Raw genomic sequence first — 17,338 nt, 5'->3', positions numbered from 1 at the left:
TGGCAGAACTAAACAAGCTAGGAACCTTTAAGCAGGCACTTCATTAATTATTCAAATAACATTTTTATCATTATTATCACTTTAAGAATAATAAAAACAGGAGATCATGAGCTTTCCATGACATTCAATAAGAAACACTTGAAAAAACTAGACAATGGCAATGAATAACAGCACTTTTTGGAACGTATGGACACTAACCTCAATACCTTCACGTAACACTTCATACAATCGGTTGTATGGTTTTTCTTTTGCCTGTAATGTAGGTGATTGTATACACAGGCATTTATTTTACAATAGGCACCCGGCACACAGAAATCAGTGTCAGCCTGCCAAGTATTGTTATGTCATCTTCCACTTGTAACCCAATCTCTGCTGAAATATATTACAAGTAGTACTATTTCAGAGCCTGCTGTAAGAAGACATAATTGGAAGGCAATAAAGTGAAAGTACTCACTTAAGCACCAAGTTTCAACCTTAAGGGAAAGGAGGGCAAGCTTTCATCTGAAAGTAACTGTGTGCTCTAATAATACGCTTGTGAGGTAAAAGAAGAGATGTCTTGTAACATTCTTATGTCCTTTTCGGGAATGCTAAAGTCACATGTAAATAGTATTGTAGTGTCTACTTCCTGGCCAATCATACTCACTACACAAGCCTTTTAGCAAATATTTTCTATTTAAATTGAAATTTTCAGATAAAAGGGGTTTTCCAGTATTATAGATAGACCTATTATAGACAGTATTATAGAATAGATGACCTATTCATTGGATAGTGTACAACTTCTGATAGTAAACAAAACCAGACATTGTATAGTTGCCGGGTTACTACAGCTCAGCAGGTATTTACTGAAATAGGACAACTCCCCAATTCATTATATAGTTTTCCTAATGAATACTGACCATTCACCCAAGTAAGCCTTTTAGCAAAATATTTAATTATAGGTGAAAAAATATTAAAACAAAAGTTTACATCTCAGTTATTTCATACTTTTTTGTATAAGTACATTAAACCAGGCATGGGGGCTACATGGAGAGGTGTAAAGGTAAACCTGATGAAATAACTGAGATGTGAACTGGCCCTTATTGAAAAGTGCCCTTCTAGGGCTGGATATAAGAAATCAACATACAACTGAATTCCAGAAATCCATTTGTACAAATTTAATATTTGTTGTGGGATATTTGTGACTATGGAAATATAAAAAATATACATGGCTGGATATCTACATTATGGAAAGTGTAGATGGAGTGTTTTAGGGTATACGCAATTTGTCCAGGAAATCATGTCATGTGTTCTGGGCATATAGTATAAAACATAGTAATGTGGATATATGTCTAAAAATCATAGCATACAAGCCCTGGCAAGTAATACACAAATACAACAGGACAAAAACGAAGGTCAGATTAGATAATTCCGTTCTTATCAAATTATAAAGTATATCATTCATTGCATCTATTGCCAAGTTTTAACAAATGTGTTTTTTTGATTCTAAAATACTGATAAGTGTCATTCATAGGCACTGTATAAAGTAAATGTTCTTTCTTTGCCCAAACTCAAGGTGAAAACTTCTTAAAATATTGTTTGTAGTTAAGAACAGGTGCTTAGGTTTAATGTATTTGTTAGTAAGTATTTACTTTTCTCAATCCTTTTAACCTGCTCCAAAAACATAACCACGGCACAGGTATAGATAATACCATACCATGTGCCATAACATGTGAAGATCTCCCTATCTCCTGCTTCCTCTTACTCCTTAAAGTTCCTCTTTTTAAGCTCACATGTAGCTTTAAATATTTATTACTTCTATGCCCTACAATGCATATCTATAGTTACTGACTGCTTTTTAGACCCTAATGTGTATATTATTTGTGATCTGATACTATTTGAACCCTAATATTTACATTAAGATCATTTTGGAGTTGTGAATTAAAACTACCCAGACATATATCTAGACATGAATATGTGGATTAGTTTAGTAACTCAAAAGTGTCCAAATTGTGGACGTAATGGTATATGGTAATCTGCAGGATGCTGGATTTTGTCTAAGCTTCTAAATTTATGCAAACCAGTACAAAACAAAAACAGGACAAATGCAGCAACCAATCCAGTAACATTTTTTCAAGAGGCTCCTGAAGAACTAGCGGTAGAATATGCTTCTGTTTCCAATGGGCAACCTTTCAACCTTTCCTCTAGTTCCATAAATCTCACCGAATGGGCCTAACACCAGTTTGTTGAGGTGGAAACAGCTTCCTTTAGCAACAAATCACATGAAAAATGAGTGTTGTAATCTGAACTGCTCCAGTTTTTCGTCGAACTACATTTACTTCATTTCCTTCTGTATTTCTCACTATTAACTTCAATGACTGGACACAGTAATCTCCAAATCCCAGAAATCGAAAGACATTATGATCTGAAGTTTAAACAAAATGGCACATGTATTAATGGTTCTGCGCCTGTTTTTTGTTGGGTAATCACAGGGTTTTTTCTTTTGCTCTTGGCCCGTCATATTTACACAGTGTCGGCACGACACAAACCTCAATTTTACATCACTCTGACACTTCTCCTCCACTATCCGAGGTGTCTTCAGTTCCTTTTTTGGTGCAAAGTGTGGCACATAATAAGACAAACCAAAAACAACTAAACGCCTTTGTAATTTATGATGCTTATTTGTTCTTTTTTGAGTGTGCCAAATACATTAAGGCCATGCGCCACAACACAGTGCAAAACACTGCTAAAATCAAGCGCCAAAAAACAACATCTGACGCCAAAAATAATGCATGCCTCCTAATAACTTCAAATTAACAAATCAATTCATTGTAATAGGAAAGAATTGGGTCAAACATGATCAGAACAAATCTAAGATGGGTATCATTGATTCTAACTTCAAGGCCAGAAGTTCTCTACTGTAAGAGCAGTGAGACTATGGAACTCTCTGCCGCAGGAGGTTGTTATGGCGGACTCTATGTACATGTTCAAGAGAGGTCTGGATGACTTTCTGTATAGAAAAAATATCACGGGTTATGGGGATAAAACATTTATTTAATTCGTAAAGGTTGGACTTGATGGACTTTTTCTGGCCTTATATACTATGATATGCTAACAAAAAAATCCTGACTCAACTATATTACATCAATTTGCATCCCATAGGTATGAAATGCGTCCATCAGACATTTTTTTGTTACACAGCATATAACAAAAACTGAGTGATTTTTTTTACACAAATTCTATTGTCTTTTTTGTTGTCTTCATTTGACCTAATTATTATAACAAAACATGATAAAAGTGGCATGAGTTTCAAAGTCTATGGAGACTTTCATCAATTGAGGTTTCAGTAATAACATTGTCACCTCTGCAGCACAACAAATTGATGCATTTTTTTTTGCTAAAGCCAAGAGGATCATGAAAGGAGATCCTGAGCAGGTAGAAACACATCCCCACAAATTGTTTAATTGGCTTTTTAACAGCATTTTTTCATAAACTTTCTGGATTTGGCTAAGAAATTGATTAACGCATGCATAGTTTGGATTTTGTCTTACTTATGCACAGCTAAATTACCACAGCAATGACATGTCAGAAAGTTATATTATTGCATGTCATTTCTGCTAGTCTATCATGTCAATGTACTCAGCAGAGACAACAGAGATGGGTAAATGTCACATGACTTCTTAAAATTCTCAAAACAATGTAAAAAAACATATATATATATATATATATATATATATATATATATATATATATGAACTGTATATATATGAACTCTATGCTTCTGCTTTTTTCTCTAGATTTCATGAAATCTGGGCTGTAGTAATATTAACTGTATTATCTCTATTCTATGAATACAAATAAACTAAAATGTTATTTAACATTTTAATGTTATGAAGATGCTCAGAAGAAAAAGGAAAAGTAAAATACATGTGAACTATTTATTCAAAGGGTAACTTAGTATTTTAGTTTGCAGGCTTTAGCCAGAGTAATATGATACAATAAGATTAAAAAAAATAGAGTGAAAATCAAATGGTATAATATGGACCAACAATTGCAAATTTTCCCTATTGTCATATTTGAAATCTTGTTAACAAACTTTGCAAAGACTTTTCACACTTTTTAATGATGGGCACAAGCTCCGTTAATTTATCTGTACAAGGTTTTTGGTTATATCTTTGGATAATGTAACTCTATCAATTATCAAATGGAAGTTTTAAAAATCAAATCAATCAATCAATAAAACAGAAAACTATATTTACACATACAAGATTTTATTATCCTGGAATGCTTTGTTGGCCCCATAGGGCTTGTCCTCAGATCATTAGCAATGGGACTGATTAATTTATCTAAATGATGTCTGAAAGACATGTCCACAGCTTACATAAGGATAAAGCACAAAAAACAGCTTAGAGCTATATTGTGTTACCAGAACCTTATTTACACCAATATCCAGATAGCAATCTCTAATCCCTATCACAGTGATTACATTTGACTAGTCCCATCATGACTATACTAACACACACTACATTTGCATTAAGTCTAAAAAAAAAAGATAAAATATTTGCAAACTTTATTGTAAGACAAATATTTTTAAGGCACATTCCTATTATTTAATTGTGGATCATGCCAATGAACTTTCAAAAAAAGTAAGAAAATGCAAAATAACATAAAATACAATGGAAACATCTATGTCTATAAATACATTTCTTTTATTTCATTCCTACTTTTGGTATTATATATGCATACAGCATTGTGTGCAGACAGAAATGTTAGGGCTAAAATGGGGCATTACCTTATTGTGGACAGTAGTGAAATAATAAAGCTTCCACTTACCAGGCACAGGCAGGAGATACAAGGATTGTCAGTGATGAATGGGATTTGTAGGGCCTCTCCTTCATTTTCACATTTTGCCACAGACCCTTGGAGAACAAGACAATGTAATTTATAATAATATCCTGTATGTATACCCCATATAGCAGAGATTATACTCCTACATGGAGGGCATTTTAATACTCCTAAAATAGTTACAATCTGACACCAGGTGTCCAGCACATATTTGTAGAAAGCTCATGTTTTACAACAAGTTTATGAGAAACCTGAAGAAACACAGACCTTTTTGAGTTCTGTATCCACAAGCCAGCCCCTACTCCTATCTCTGAACACTCACAGAAGCCATATTTATATCCTGACATATTATACTATTTTTACACATAATAATAAATAATTGACTTATCATTACTACACCGGCTGCTGGGTATGCTGCCTACTCCAGGAGAACAATGTGCATGACTGTAATAACTGAGGCAAGATGACTGATCTGCAGTAACTTTCAATTACAGGAGGAAAAAAAACACATCCTGTAAAAGAAAAAAATGTGTCTCCAGTTATTACATGTTGCTCCTTGTTCATATATCTCTCAATATGTAGTTGAAAGACAGGGGATTCTGGACAAAGGTGATCTACTGACATGAGACATCTTGATCTATCTTTATCAAAAGGCTCATTTTTCAAAAGAAGCTCTAAGGATGTATGTACCCCATAACAAGTCCTTGACTACTCCTCCCTTGTCCTATGATCAGCTCAGCATTATCTACCTTTGGCATCACCTTTTTTTGAAACTCAACCCTGCCAGACTGCAGCAGAGATCAGCTTTATTATTGTATGTACCAGGTGTCAGTGAAGTATGTTCTTCCAGCAGGGACAGGGGTCCTCACCTGCCTGCACACATGTAATTATATCCTGGACTCATTCTCTAGATAGAATATCTTAGAGATAGGCAGGTGAATGGAGATCTACTATCCTTCATTGAAGGCACCTGTCCTATCCAAATGCATACTAGGGCAAATCATGACAGCACTATGTGGATTATTTACTAAATAACTAAAACCCAGGAGCTATAACAATGTATAAGGTGCAGCCTTACCTGTCAAGAAGGAGGATCCCACTGACATGTGCAAAAAAGTTGTAAAAAGAAATATCCATCCAGTGAGTGTGGTAATCCCTGGGGAGCTGGCACACATTGGAAGAGGAAAACTAATCGCCAAGCAGAAGTTCATTGTCCCAATGAAGCCAGACTGCAGAAGACCAGGAGTCAGGGGCTTCCAGCTGCTTCCCACAGTCAGTGCCGGAGAGTGTGATGACAGAAAGTGCTTCCAGGAGGCTTTCCCTGTAGGTGCTGCGGCTGCAGTCTATGAGGTCAGGGGGCGATCATAGGATGGGTGCTGCAGCTGTAGTGTATGAGGTCAGAGGGCGATCATAGGATGGGTGCTGCGGCTGCAGTACACGAGGTAAGGGGGCGATCATAGGATGGGTGCTGCGGCTGTAGTGTATGAGGTCAGGGGGCGATCATAGGATGGGTGCTGCGGCTGTAGTGTATGAGGTCAGGGGCTGATCATAGGATGGGTGATGCGGCTGCAGTGTATGAGCTCAGAGGCTGATCATAAGATGGGTAATGGGGCTGCAGTGTATGAGATCGCTGGCTAATTATGGGATAGGTGCTGAGGTTGCAGTGTATGAGGTCAGGGATTGATCATAGGATGGGTGCTGCCCCTAGAGTGTATGAGGTCAGGAGCTGATCATAGGATGGGTGCTGCGGCTGCAGTGTATGAGGTCAGGGGTTGAACATAGCATGGGTGCTGTGCCTAGAATGTATGAGGTCAGGGGATGATCATAGGATTGGTACTGCCACTGATCAGGGGCTGATCGCAAGGTGTGCCACTGGAGATGCTGCAGAAAAGCTGTGATGGGATAGTCACAACTGGGTGCCTCTGCTGCCGTCCTGGGAGAGCAATGTATGACAAAGTCGGGGTTAGTATGAAGAGGGCTCCTTGGACAGGTTCTTCAACATATGAGAACTTGGCTGGATTTTAGTAGGCTTCCTTTGCGAGGGCTGCTCCCGGTGTCTGTGAGAATAGGTGAGATAATTTCTCTGCTGGTGCTACTGTGTTTACTTTAAGAAAAATATCGTGCTGCTGCTGACTGTACAAAGGATATTGCGCTGGTGATACTGCTGACCTCAGAAAGGTCCCACTGCTGGAGTCAATAAAGTCTGACCTCAGCACAGTCCCTCTGATGATGATGCTACTGGCTTCTATAAGAATAGGGTTCCTCTGTTGCAGATATGGAGCATATGTAGTCAGGGCTGATTTTAGGAGGACCCTTCTGCTGGACTCTTTACATACAGAGCGTCCCTTTGCTGGAGTCTAGGAAGACAGGGCTGATTCGGGAGGGTCCCTCTGCTGGTGCTGCTGCTGGAGTCTAGGAAGGCAGGGTTGATGCTGCTGCTATTAGAGTGTATGAGGACAGGAATGGTAACAGGAGAGTCCCTCTTCTGGAGTCTAGTAAGACAGGGCTGATCGGAAGGATTCCTTTGCTGCTGCTGTTGTTAGTATGAGGACAGAGGTGATCACAGGACGGTCCCTCTGCTGGTGTGAATGAAAACAAGAATGATATCATGAGAATCCATCTGCTGGGGAGGATGAGGACAGGAATGATCACAGGAGGGTCCCTCTGCTGGGGAGGATGAGGACAGGGCTGATCACAGTAGGATCCCTCTGCTGGGGAAGATGAGGACAGGGCTGATCACAGGAGGGTCCCTCTGCCAGGATGGATGAGGACAGGAATGATCACAGGAGGGTCCCTCTGCCAGGAGGATGAGGACAGGGCTGATCACAGGAGGGTCCCTCTGCCAGGAGGATGAGGACAGGGCTGATCACAGGAGGGTCCCTCTGCCGGGAGGATGAGGACAGGAATGATCACAGGAGGGTCCCTCTGCCAGGTTGGATGAGGACGGGGCTGATCACAGGAAGGTCACTCTGCCAGGTTGGATGAGGACAAGAAAGATCACAGGAGGGTTATTCTGCCGGGGTGGATAAGGACAGGAATGATAACTGGAGGGTCCCTCTGCTAGGCTGGATGAGGACAAGAATGATTACAGGAGGGTCCCTCTGCCAGAATGGATGAGGACAAGAATGATCACAGGAGGGTCCCTCTGCCTGGATGGATGAGGACAGAAATGATCACAGGAGGGTCCCTCTGCCAGGTTGGATGAGGACAAGAATGATCACAGTAGGGTCCCTCTGCCAGGATGGATGAGGACGGGAATGATCACAGGAGGTCCTTCTGCCAGGTTGGATGAGGACAAGAGTGATCACAGGAAGGTCCCTCTGCCAGGTTGGATGAGGACAGAAATGATCACAGGAGGGTCCCTCTGCCTGGATGGATGAGGACAGGAATGATCACAGGAGGGTCCCTCTCCCAGGTTGGATGAGGACAAGAATGATCACAGGAGGGTCTCTCTGCCAGGTTGGATGAGGGCAGGAATGATCACAGAAGGGTCCCTCTCCCAGGATGGATGAGGACAGGAATGATCACAGGACGGTCCCTCTGCCAGGGTGGATGAGGACAGGAATGATCACAGGAGGGTCCCTCTGCCGATGTGGATTAGGACAGGGCTGATCACAGGAGGGTCCCTCTGCCAGAATGGATGAGGACAGGAATGATCACAGGAGGGTCCCTCTGCCAGGATGGATGAGGACAGGGCTGTTCACAGAAGGGTCCCTCTGCCAGAATGGATGAGGACAGGAATGATCACAGGAGGGTCCCTCTGCCAGGATGGATGAGGACAGGAATGATCACAGGAGGGTCCCTCTGCCAGGATGGATGAGGACAGGGCTGTTCACAGAAGGGTCCCTCTGCCAGAATGGATGAGGACAGGAATGATCACAGGAGGGTCCCTCTGCCAGGATGGATGAGGACAGGAATGATCACAGGAGGGTCCCTCTGCCAGGATGGATGAGGACAGGGCTGATCACAGGAGGGTCCCTCTGCCAGGATGGATGAGGACGGGAATGATCACAGGAGGGTCCCTCTGCTGCAGTTGCTGTTGTTGGATACACTGCTGCTGCTGCTGCTACTATTACTCTTTTGCTTGGCTTCCGTTTCCTTTATTTTCTTCCCCTGCACCCCTCCTCCTGTTTTTTTTTTCACCACACAAGCTGCCTAAATCCTCCGGAGCAGTGTGATCCACATGATGTAGCTGCTGGCTATTGGGGACATGTATATGTGTGTGGTGGAGACAGCCAGCACTGATCCCTGATCCTATCATCAGCAGCAGATAAAGAGCTGGATCCTCAGCTGATCAATGTCATTGATTGCAGATCAATCCATCACTGTTACATCTTGTAGAGGACCACAGATGTCTCCCCTCCATGTGCTGCTCTCTGTCTTGTATCCTGACCTGCCCCAGGGTTATCTGCTGGATGGCTTCCTCCCACACACTGGGTTCTCAGCCCCTATATCTGCATCCTGCATTTGTAATCCATGCGGTGTAATGCCACACTGTGCCCCTGGTAGAGGCTGGGTGTTAGCTCTACATTCCCCTCCAGGCTACTCTGTTCCCCGACCACTTACCTCTATCTGCAGCTCTCTGTTTACCCTCCATTTACATTGATCTCAACACAGATAGAAGACAGCCTGCTCCTGTATAATCCAGGCTGCAGGCTTCTACATACCCAGCGTATTCTCCTCAGGATGAGAAAGAATCACCGCTCTGTTCTTTGCAGCCCAGCATTGGAGGGGTTAAGCACTCGTTATTGTATACTGAGTTATAGAGATATTATAGATTCTTAGTCTGTATGGAATGTTAGTCGATATAGATTCTATCAATCTCACGACTGAATAGATTGTTATACTTTGTACATTGTTACACTGTATAGATGGTTAAACTGTATGAATTGTTACAGTATAGATTGTTAGTGTAAAGACCATTACACTTATAGAATGTATAGTGTACAGATGGTTAGAATGTATAGATTGTTTATACTTTGTACATTGCTATACTATATGAATGGTTAAACTGTATGAATTGTTAGACAGTAAAGACCGTTATACTTTTGGATTGTATAGTGTACATATGGTTGGACTGTATAGATTGTTATACTTTGTACATTGTTATACTGTATAAATGGTTAAACTGTATGAATTGTTAGACAGTATAGATTGTTAGACTGTAAATACCATTATACTTTTGGTACTTTTAGTGTACAGATGGTTAGATTGTTAAACTTTATAGCTTGAGATGTTGTTTATGTGGCATTAGATCAGTGCTGATAACTCGTAGAGCTGCAGGGAACCCCTTCCACTCGGTTATTTATCCAAATGCTCAGATGACAAACTCAGCTCTGCTACATGTGGCTGTGATTACTGTGTCATGAGGACATGTACAGTATAGTGGAGGCTGGACTGGCTGCCCTGTACTTGGAGAGTCCTGGACGTGATCGCAGACGTGATGGTGTGACGGCGACAGGGATGTGCGACTTAGTGATCGGGGTCAGATAACACGAGACAGTCTGCTGCCCGATCGCCTCCTCCCCCTGGCATCAGAGTCCATCCCTCCCACTCATTCATGCTGCTGCCTCCACCCAGGCCATGTCTGCAGACACGGGGGAGGAGAGCGCCCACCTTCTATTCATCAGCTCCTGGATCAGGGGGAGATAAATCACTGCAGACAAGGTGGAGGGAGGGAGGGGGTCCCGCACATGCTAATACAACTCTCCACAATGACAGATCCTAAAGTCTGAACACTGTCATAGATGTGATGCATGTGCCTATATGCTATATCTCCATAATAACTCTCTCCTCAGTATCAGGACACTGGCTGATAATATATATATAATATATATATATATATATAATATTGGAAACAGCTACAATAACTTTTCCTATAGAACATTTTTGCCCACTGCTGCAGATCTATTCAGAGGAAATCTACCCATGATAAACCGGGGACACTTATTCATAGATCCAGGCATTGTGACTGTGATCATCTTCTTATCGATGTTATCTAAGCTACTGAGCATGAAGGGCTCCTGAGTGTGTTGCCAGAGCCCCTCTGTGTTGCAGTTTTACAAGCTGTTAGGCCCCTTTCACACCAGTGTTTTTCACGTGAGTAATCTGTGTATGTTTTTGACATGCAATACTCGCATTCACTCTGTCCCATTGTATTCAATGGGTTTGTTCCAATTTTTGGAGGTTTTTTTGACGCGCATGCATGTGCCAAAAACTTCCCATACAAGTCTATGGAGACTTATCAAAAAAGCATTGCACTCTGAGACACATGCAAAAGTGCAATGTACTTTTCACTGATCACTTGACTTAGAACAGATAGGTCACAGTCTTTTTCACGCTTGTTTATGTGCGCTGTCTACTTGTGAAAAATGCAGTTAACCCTTTCACGACCCGTGACGTAATAGCACGTCACGGGTCGGCCGCGGGTGCATGGAGAGGGCTCACGCGCTGAGCCCTCTCCATAGCCGGTAAGTCTTTGCTGCATATTGCAGCAAAGGCTTACCGGTAACACCCGCGATCGGTGCTAGCACCGATCGCGGGTGTTTTCACCTCGATCGCCGCCGGCAATGCTGCCGGCGGCTTCAAAGGCATGGCGGCGCGTGGGCGCCTCCATCTTTTCGAGGATCGCCGCTCCCCGTGACGTCATCGGGGAGCGGCGATCCGTCGCCATGGTAACCTCGGGTCTCGCGAAGACCCGAGGCTACTTCTGGTTAACCCATGCATTACAATGTGCTATCAGCACATTGTAATGTATGAGGAGTAAAATCCCCATATACTGCCATACTGTAGTATGGCAGTATATGATAGGATCGTGCAGACCCCCTAGGGTTAAAGTACCCTAGGGAGTCTGAAAAGTGCTAAAAATAAAAATAAAAAAAAGTTAAAAAAAAAAAAATTATAATAAAAAACCCTAAAAACTCAAATCACCCCCCTTTCCCTAGAACTGATATAAATATAAATAAACAGTAAAAATCATAAACACATTAGGTATCGCCGCGTCCGAAAATGCCCGATCTATCAAAATATGATAACGGTTTTTCACTGTGTTTAATCCCGTAACGGAAAATCGCGCCCAAATTCGAAAATGGCACTTTTTTTGTCATTTAAAAAATTTTTAAAATTCTATAAAAAGTGATCACAAGGTCGTACAGTCCTAAAATTGATAACATTGTAAACGTCATCAAAATCCGCAAAAAACGACACCACCCACAGCTCAGTACACCAAAGTATAAAAAAATTATTAGCGCCAGAAGATGGCAAAATCCCCAAAAAAATTTTTGTACAGGAGGTTTTAATTTTTTTAAATGTATGAAAACATTATAAAACCTATACAAATTTGGTATCCCCGTAATCGTACCGACCCAAAGAATAAAGTAGACATGTCATTTGGGGCGCACAGTGAAATCCGTAAGATCCAAGCCCACAAGAAGGCGGCACAAATGCGTTTTTTTACCAATTTCACTGCATTTGGAATTTTTTTCCCGCTTCCTAGTACACGGCATGGAATATTCAATACCATCTCTATGAAGTGCAATTTGTTACGCAGAAAATAAGCCGTCACACAGCTCTGTACATGGAAAAATAAAAAAGTTAGGGATTTTTGATCATGGGGAGTAAAAAATGAAAATGAAAAAACAAAAAAGGGCCAGGTCCTGAAAGGGTTAATAGGCCCCATTCACACTTGCAATGTAGATCACATCAGAGGGCAACACATGAAAAACTGCCATTTTTTGCCTTCCATCTTTATCAGTTTTGCTTTTTTCACTCCCTCTTTTTGTGCTACAATGTGTGTGTGAAAAAGACTCATAACTGTGGTTGTTCTTTTCTAAGGCAATTGATCAGTGAAAAATGCAATGCGCTTGCATTTATCTGAAAGTGCAATGGGGCTTATTTACTAAGGGTCCACGGCCGCACTTTTGTCGAACTGTTAGTTTTTTGGGATTTTGCACGGCTGTGACAGGTATTTAACAGGGGATTGTGCCGCACGCGATAGGATTGTGGCACTGGCTTTCATGCGACAGAAATCATGGGGTGTACCATCGGACGATACGACTGATTCGGACTGAGCGTGGGATTTAACTTTCAAATTCTGTCGCAAGACAATGCACTTACATGCACCAGGAAGAAGAAAGTGAACTCCGGAGGACCTGAGCGGGGAAATGACACATGTAGGGCATCAAGCACACGATCTTAGTGAATCGTGGCAGAGTGCATGATCTTCGGACAATGCACTTTCGGTGAACTCCAAGGAACAGGTAAGTAAATGTCCCCCAATGTGTTTGATGCATCTCCAATTACTTTTTTGGGGCATTTCTCACGTGAGTGCAATGGAAAGGGTTCAAAGAACAGCAGCCTTCCGTCATTCATGTATGCAGTAGCCTCACCTTAAAGAGAACCTGTCATGCAAATTAATCCAACCCAAATAAATACGTCATTAAAGGGGTTGTCCGAGTTCTTGAAAAAAAGCTAAAATTGGCCGGGACAGGGCTGCTTAAAAAAAATAAAGATGTACTTACCTTCCGGTGCCCTCCCGTATCCAGTGCTGCTGTCACTCCGGTCCGGGCGCCATGTAAACAAACATGGCCGCCGGAGCAGCGCCGGATTCAGCTTCCGGCCGGCCGTGGCCAGGCACGCCTATCCGTCCCTATACACAGCATTGTGTATGGGGACCGGAAGGTTGTCGGGTCCGGCCGGAACTGAGTCCAGCGCTGCTCCGGTGGCCATGTTTGTTTACATGGCGCCCGGACCGGAGTGACAGCAGCGCTGGATACGGGAGGGCACCGGGAGGTAAGTACATCTTTATTTTTTTTAAGCAGCCCTGTCCCGGCCACTTTTAGCTTTTTTTCAAGAACTCGGACAACCCCTTTAAAAACTATGATTAAAAAGCATTGCCCTTATCTCTAAACGGTTTCTTTCAGTGGCTGCAATCTTAAAAAATCTGTTTGTAAGCTTATATGCAGCTCACCTATGTCACTACTTGAGTCCCATGAAGCTCTGCATATTCATGAGTTACTTGCTTTGCCCTGCCTCCTAGTTCCTGATTGACAAGTCTCAGTAATACAGAACTGCTTCTACATGGAGCATTCATTTTGAGCTCTGTTACATGACATGACATGAACTGTTACATTTGCACAGTCTACTCCATATATGTATCTGATCACATGAAATCAAAGCAGCCTCCATGGAGGATGGAGACGTATAAGTCCAGAGAGCCATTCTGTACTCATGCCATGATACTGCCATGTGATCAGATATATACATGGTGTACAGTTTGCTAATGTTAGGAGGCTAAAGGACCTGGGAAAATATCACCCTGTTTACATGAAATATATGTAGATGGGAGGGACCTGTCGAGCAGGACAAGCGCCCTCTGATGCCAGGAAATATAAGATAAAGTTTGATGTAAGGGATAAAAGAAGGATGTCAGTTACTTAATATGGCTTCAAGTGAACATGTCAGTAGCTATATTTGTTAAAATGTGGTGACAGATTACCTTTAATAATGAAATATGCAGTAGCTTCCTCTGAATAATAAAATATGCAGAACCCTCCCCTTAATAAAATATGCTACACAGACATATACAGAAAGCACCATATATATATACCTCCCCTCATTCATGAAATGTACAGCAGCAGGCTCCTTTTATTAATAAAACGTCCAGCAGCAGCTTCCCTACACAATTGAAATGTTCAGTGCCTCTCCTTATTAACCCTTTACCAACGTATGACGTACTATTATGTCACATGCAGGCTGCGGAGGTATGGAGAGGGCTCTCGGGCAGCTGGAGGATGGTGAAGCAATTGATTATTCTGCCTGCAGGCACAACCCAGGGATTACATCATCCTCTCCTGCAGTGAATAGCTCACATGCTAGGAGAAGCGCTGAATCTGTTTTATCAGCAAAACCACTCAGCACAGGGATTAACCAAGATATGATTCTGCATCAGTGTAGCTACAGCATCAAATCAAATGGAAGGTGACCTTTAAATCCTGGCGGCATGTGAGCGCTGCCGCCCTCTGTGACGTCATCGATTTGCACATTGTAATGAATGTAGTATAGCAGTATATGGTAGGATCAATCCGACAACCTAGGGTTAAAGTACCCTAGGGTGTCTTAAAAATTGTAAAAATAAGAAAATTATATAAAAAAAACCTAAAAATTCTAATCACCCCCCTTTCCCTAGAACTGATATAAATATAAATAAACAGTAAAAATCATAAACATGTTAGGTATTGGCACGTCCCAAAATGTCTGATCTATCAAATTATAATAACGGTTATTCCTGCAGTTTAACTTCTAAACGGAAAATAGCGCCCAAAGTTGAAAATACCACATCTAGAAAAATATTAAAATTTCAATAAAAAGCAATCAAAAGGCCTTACAGTGCTAAAAATGGTAACATTAAAAACGTCATTAAGATTTTTTTTTTTGTATAGGAGGTTTTTATTTTTGTAAATGTATGAAAACGTTAGAAAACCTATACAAATTTGGTATGCTCTTGATCGTACTGACCCAAAGAATGAAGTGCACCTGTCTTTTGGGGTGAAAGCCATAAATTTGCAAATGCGTTTTTTCACCATTTTCACTGGAATTTTCACTGGAATTTTTAAATGTTGTCACTGTAAAGTGCAATTTGTTATGCAAAAAACAAGCCCTCACACAGCTGTTTACATGGAAAAATAAAAAAAAGTTACAGATTTTTGAAGGTGGGGAGTAAAAAATGGAGATGCAAAAATGAAAAAGGGCCTCGGCGGGAAATATCTATCAGCCTTTATGCTGTAGCCTCCACTTAATAATGAAATAAGCAGTAACCTTCCCTCATTCATGAGATTTCCAGCAACTTCCCTTGACTAAGGTAATGTCCGTTAGCATCCCCTCATTTATGAAATATGCAGCAGCCTCCCCTCAATAATGCCCCTGGTCAAAAAAATAATTATCCTCCTACGATCCCTGTGGGATCTCTCTTCTCCTCCGTTAGTGCAGCAGGCCAGGCAAAGACAAGTCCATGCGCTTTGCGCACACAAACTCTATGTCTGTGCGTGATGACATCATAGCGTGTGTGCAGGCAGGCTGTGAGCTCTTGTGATGATGTGTGTGTGTGTCTTACACGCATACAAATCATTCTCTACACCTTAGACAGTGGGCCCCCTGGCACTAGTTACACCCCCGTCCACAGGCTAGCTCCATAGATCACCTACAATTGTCCCAGAAAACCACCTAAATTTATACTATTCTCAGTACAAATGAATACAGTTAACAACTTGGGACATACATGCACAAAAAGAAATTGAATTACATTTTTAACAGGTCATTGCACATTTTTAGACTATTTTTTAACAGGGGTTGATCAATTAAATGTAACAAGACAGGAAATCTGCTAAGCCTGTTGGACACTCCAATGCATATATGTACATAGCATTACATATATGTACACAGTTATACACAGACTCCTCCAATAACTAGCATTCCAACAGTGTGTGAGGAACTCTATTTGGTGGAGCTATTTAAAGGCAATGTCAGAGCTGTGTTTATCTTCATGACGTGTAGCATTCAGTAGAATCCCTTCAGTTGTTTGCCTTTCTTTGTGTTCTGGATTGGCAGCAGGTAAATGAAACACTACCAGTAAAAAGACTGGGTACAGAGCAGCTTCTGTGTCATTGTTTAGGGATTTCTTAGGCATAATACTGCTGTCAAGTAACACTTCAGTGACGATATTCAAAAATCAGACATGAGATATATCATATGGGTAAATATTACATAGTAACTTATCTTATACATTTTATCAAATGAGAAACAAGACAGTACAGATAATCTATATATTAGAAAACTGGGCACAACTTCCTTTTTGCTTTTTTGCATTTTTTTTTTAAATTTCACTTGACAGAGTATGATAGAATGTTTTTTGTGGAAGACATGGAGAGAGAAATGAACTGTGAGGTAAAAATAAATATACCATATGTGTTGGAATAGATGAAAAACAAAGTTGCACCACTCTCTTACAGTTTTTATTTTTTCAACTCTCATTTTGTGGTCCAGATGACACATCTCCTTCACTCTTTGGCTCAGTATGATCATTGGGCTGTAATGCTTCAATATGTTTCTAGGGAATAAGGGTGTGATTTGAATTTTTATAGTTTTCTCTATTTTCTACTATTTTTTTTAGGCCATATTTTCATACATTTGTTATTTTCATTATTTTCGTTATTTTTTGATCTTCATCACACCAACTTTTTTTAATTTAATTTCATTTACATTACCATGAGTGATTACCGTATGTACTCGTCTTATACACGAGTCAGTAAAAAATAAATAAACTTACATACTCACCCTCCGGCGCCCAGATTCTTGGCGCGGCTTCCGAACCTTGGTCTGGCCCCTTGGCGGCTCCTCTTCTCTCTTCTCTTTCTTTTCTAGCCAGCAGAGTCGCATCTATGTGATCTCCCGGGCAGCGCACACTATGTAGTGTGCGCCCAACGGCAGATCGCATGGACGCGACTCTGACGGCTATTACAGC

The 17,338-nt window shown here is 41.3% G+C and overlaps 1 protein-coding gene across 1 annotated transcript in view; it reads right to left on the bottom strand.

Annotated features, from left to right (window-relative positions):
* The window catches only part of BMPER (BMP binding endothelial regulator), a 159,355-nt gene extending 150,054 nt beyond the window's left edge, over positions 1–9,301 (bottom strand). Inside the window, exons 1-2 of the mRNA XM_072153266.1 lie at positions 5,900–9,301; positions 4,810–4,895 (exon numbers count right to left, since the gene is read on the bottom strand). Coding sequence (XP_072009367.1) covers positions 4,810–4,895; positions 5,900–6,032 — 219 coding nt within the window. The 5' untranslated portion in view covers positions 6,033–9,301. The remainder of the gene's footprint in view (positions 1–4,809; positions 4,896–5,899) is intronic.
* Between the last annotated feature and the right edge of the window lie 8,037 nt (positions 9,302–17,338).

This window comes from Engystomops pustulosus, chromosome 5 (assembly GCF_040894005.1).
Source record: "Engystomops pustulosus chromosome 5, aEngPut4.maternal, whole genome shotgun sequence".
In the NCBI taxonomy this organism is placed as follows: domain Eukaryota; kingdom Metazoa; phylum Chordata; class Amphibia; order Anura; family Leptodactylidae; genus Engystomops; species Engystomops pustulosus.
Note: the sequence above shows the minus strand (reverse complement) of the source record. Positions and strands in the feature narration are given on the sequence as shown.